Source organism: Notothenia coriiceps, unplaced genomic scaffold (genome assembly GCF_000735185.1).
Source record: "Notothenia coriiceps isolate Sejong01 unplaced genomic scaffold, NC01 NC01_scaffold00036935, whole genome shotgun sequence".
Taxonomy (NCBI): domain Eukaryota; kingdom Metazoa; phylum Chordata; class Actinopteri; order Perciformes; family Nototheniidae; genus Notothenia; species Notothenia coriiceps.
The window spans coordinates 1-3810 of record NW_011369636.1 but is presented as its reverse complement, the minus strand read 5'-3'; the positions used below and the strand labels follow the sequence as shown (position 1 = coordinate 3810).

The 3810-nt window shown below is 44.5% G+C and overlaps 1 protein-coding gene across 1 annotated transcript; it reads right to left on the bottom strand.

Annotated features, from left to right (window-relative positions):
* Positions 1-665: 665 nt before the first annotated feature.
* LOC104964249 (integrator complex subunit 6-like) lies at positions 666-3760 on the bottom strand. The gene is made up of 5 exons (XM_010792986.1): positions 3577-3760; positions 2968-3110; positions 2380-2563; positions 1027-1470; positions 666-780 (listed from the first exon to the last, which is right to left on the bottom strand). Exons 1-5 carry the CDS (start codon positions 3758-3760, stop codon positions 683-685), a joined length of 1053 nt encoding a protein of 350 aa, XP_010791288.1. The 3' UTR covers positions 666-682.
* Between the last annotated feature and the right edge of the window lie 50 nt (positions 3761-3810).

Genomic DNA, 3810 nt, shown 5'->3' with positions numbered 1-3810 from the left:
CTGGATTTAGTTATTTGCGTAATAATTATTGTGTTCCCACAAATTACTAATGCGTGGGAACATAATAACTAATTTGTGGCCACGCATTTTCTCACCAATGTCACCAGGGGGGCTCCATACTGTTGCCCTCAGGCAACAAACCACTTTTTTCACTTTTTTCAATGTCCCCTGACATGCTGGTGTCCAATAAAATGAGGGAATTATATGGGTGTGGCATTTTGTCTGGGGGTGGAGCAGTCCTTTCTGCAAGCAAAACTGCAGAGGACTCAGGGCCACCACTTGGTAAGATACATTTCAAAATAAGTATATTTGATTGTTTAAAGACTTATTATGTATTTATTAATTTGCTAAAACTATGTTTTTTTGTTCGTTGCCTCAGGGCAACATATTTAGAGGGCCATTGTGAGAACTTAGACCACTTTTTTCCAGGCAATATCATGCAAGTATGCTCAGCTGTAAAATGATAAACCTAGTCAATGTTTTTACTTTACCATCTACTGATATTTACAGGAAATGGACACCAAAACATTTTATGGGCAGAAGGGACACGATCAGGCTGTTAGGGCTATTCCGTCTGACAGTGAGGACAGTGAAGGTCAAGATAGGGTTAGGCACAGAGACAGACAAACACACACACACAAACACACACAAACACACACAGACAGACGGACAGACACAAAGTCTACCTGGCTGCCTCTTTGATGATGTTTTGGAGGAAGATGAGCCGGGTGTCCAGAGTTCCCTGGATCTGCTTCAGGAGGAGGAAGATCTTCTCGTAGTCTGCAAAGGAAAGAGTAAACATTAGAATCTTCTCTTAATTATTGCAGTGTTTTCCAGGACAGCTGGAGTCCCGAAGGATATCATTTATTGACTAAGGTGCTTTAGCGTTTTTACCTTCATCTAATGTCTTTATTCACATATTTGTCCCAATCTGAAGCATGTGTATGAGAACAATCATCCCCAATAAGACAATAACCTGTTCCTTTTATTTGAGCACCCCTCCACAGATTTAGCTCGTCTACTTACGTCTGCCGGGTTTCCTGATCTCCTTGTAGATGAGCGTCCTCAGCTCGTTGTTGACCTTCGTGGTCTCGATGTGGATGTGCTTCTTCAGAGCGGTGGGCGACAGGTATCGTGGCGGCTGGTCGTCGTCCATCATCACCAGCTCCGCTCCGTCCTCTTCGTCCAGCACCAGGTCCCCTTCCCCGGGCTCTCCGTTCTCCTCCTCATCCCCGTGCTGGAGCTCCTGGACCTCCTCGTTCTCCTCGTTCTCCTCGTGCTCCTCGTTCTCCTCGTGTTCCTCGTGTTCCTCTTGTTCCTCTGAGGCCAGCGTGTGGTTCTCCTGGAGGCCGGCGGGCCCCGAGGGAAGGTCCGCCTCCGAGTCCGAGCTCTCGTCTGAGCTGTAGTGGTTCTGATTCAGGTGGTTGATGATCAGTTCCGGTTCAGACGCTCCGTCACTTATGTCCACGTCTGCAGGGTCAGAGAAAATAAAATGTGTTTAGCACAAAACATTCATTTAGGTGGGATGATGAGACTTTTGCTGAAAACGACAAGTTGGTTTGAAAAGTGCTTGTTTTAAGACTCCATCATCATTTTCATTTTTTGCACAATACACATACAATACAACCACTTTTCTGAAAGCCTTAAGACATTAGTGATACTGTATCATTTACAGATTCTTTATACCGCAATATAACTTTTATTTTTTCAAATCTGTCTTATTTGTAATTATGCTTGTTCTAATTTCCTATTCTCTTGGCTCTTTAATGTCTGTTCTCTAAATAGTTATTGACTGTCAGTTTTTTGTGTGTCTTTAAATGAAGCTTTAAGTAAAACATTTGGATTTGCCTTGCTGCTGCAACGTAATATACAAATAAATAATCTTGCCTTGCTGTGTAGGCTGGTGCACAGTGTTCTAACACTTCAGTCAGACCACTCACGTGTTTCTTAATATGTTTATTATAAGCAGCAAATAGTTTGAGTTTGGCGTCTAGGCTCGGGCCTCATCACTCCACAGATTTACAAAGAACATGAGTGATGATTAGATAACTATCCCCGAGCCTACAGGTGGAAGCTGGGGTGGAAGCTGGGGTGGAAGCTGGGGTGGACATGAAACACAGCAGCAGGAACATGAACGTAGCAATAGCAAGTGAACACAGCAGCAGCAGCAGCAGCAGCAGCAGCATAGTGAGGCAGAGGCAGGAAGACCTGGCAGATTAAATAGAGCTCCATGTTTAGGAGAATGTGTTTGGTTGGTTGTAAGAGGGACGAGGCGCGTCACGTGTTAATGTATCATTGGTGCTCGAGTTGACTGCCTGAACTAGCTCGCAGGCTTCGCCCCATTTATCGTTTAGTTGAAAATGCTTTAATCAATCCTACCTGTTGGTCGGGGGCTGGCGGGCGGGGTTACGGGGGGGGTGTAGGCTCTGCCGAGGCGCAGCAGAGGAGACATGCAGCGCCGCCTCTTCGGCCCGCCGCCCGTCATGTTGCTGCTGTCTCCGGGTCGCTTCCCTTTGTTCTGAGGGCCCGTCACAAACTCATCCGCCTCGTCGATCATCATGCCCTGAGAGAGGGGGGGGGGACAGACAGTATGAGTATAATTTTGACAATACAAGCTAAAACTTTTAATACATAATATGTTAAGTGACTATAAATTGGAGCTGTGATACATTGGACAGTACGCTTACAAAACAATACGAGAACAATACGCTCAAGGCAGTACAAAATGTAAACAAGTCAATAAGTAAGTTGTGTATTTTTTAGTGCAGTTGATAATTACAAAACTAGAAATAATGATGTGTTCTATAAAAACGGTGTGAGGTAGAATATAAGGTGCAGTTGCATGTAAACATGTACTTGTGTGAGAAGTACATGTTTCTGTACACACAAACTGGAAGATTGACAATAAAGTTGACTTTGAAGATCTGAGTTGTCGTGAAAAAGGATATTTAAGTGCTGATGTTTTACCTTCTTGTCCAGTTTGAAGGGGTTTCCGAAGGTGTGCTGGCGCTTGGGCTGCTCGGGGTCTGCGTCTCGGAGCGGCTGAGGAGCGGCTTTCAGGAAGTCCTGGTAGTTTCCCATCTGGGCGATCGGCACGCTGTGGAGCTGGTCTGGACATTCACAAAGAGAAAGAGAGAAATGTAGACTTTTTGCTTTTGAGGGGAGAAACTACAGGTGATTAGGGTCAATATCTTACCCATAACAATTCAACTTGAAACTTTTCCAGTTGATGACTCACATTAGGACATAAATAAACTCACAAAATGCTCGACAAAATGTAGTAAAATTAACACCTAAACAGTGAATTTGGGATGTTTTCTTTCCACTTGTCTGACATTATGTGGAATCAAACTAGCTCAAACTCATTCAAACTCAACCGCTGCATTCAAAATGTTTTTGCGTGTAGTGTCTCACCTTAAGAGTCATTGGACACTAGCTTAAAAATAATCCTGTCCTGACATTCAGTGAGATGTTGAACTTTTCTTGCTGACATCAGATTTGGGTGTGGTAACAAAGAGTAATGGAGCAGTGTAATGACACATCGGTTCAGTGAGTGTGAGAATGAGAGTGACTAACCGGAGTCGTGCCCTCGGAGCGTGCACACGGTGGTGTTCAGCAGGTTCCTCCTCATGCGGCTCAGCTGGTCCAGCAGGTGGCTGCGCGGGATGTCGTACGGGTTCCTGAAGCTCTGCGGCTTCAAACCCTGACGAGAACAACATTGTTTCCTCAGAAAAAAAGGCTTTATTTGCAGTGGGAACATTCTTTAAAAAGGTCCCCTATCATACTGTTTTTCATCAATATATTACAGGT

Bases quoted from the DNA above. Each gene is read 5' to 3' on its own strand.
- LOC104964249 (XM_010792986.1), bottom strand. From the start codon at position 3,760: ATGTTCCCACTGCAAATAAAGCCTTTTTTTCTGAGGAAACAATGTTGT. The intron at 3,111-3,576 runs GTTAGTCACTCT...GTGAATGTCCAG, and splicing joins GCTCCGAGGGCACGACTCCG to ACCAGCTCCACAGCGTGCCG. The intron at 2,564-2,967 runs GTAAAACATCAG...CCCCTCTCTCAG, and splicing joins CCTTCAAACTGGACAAGAAG to GGCATGATGATCGACGAGGC.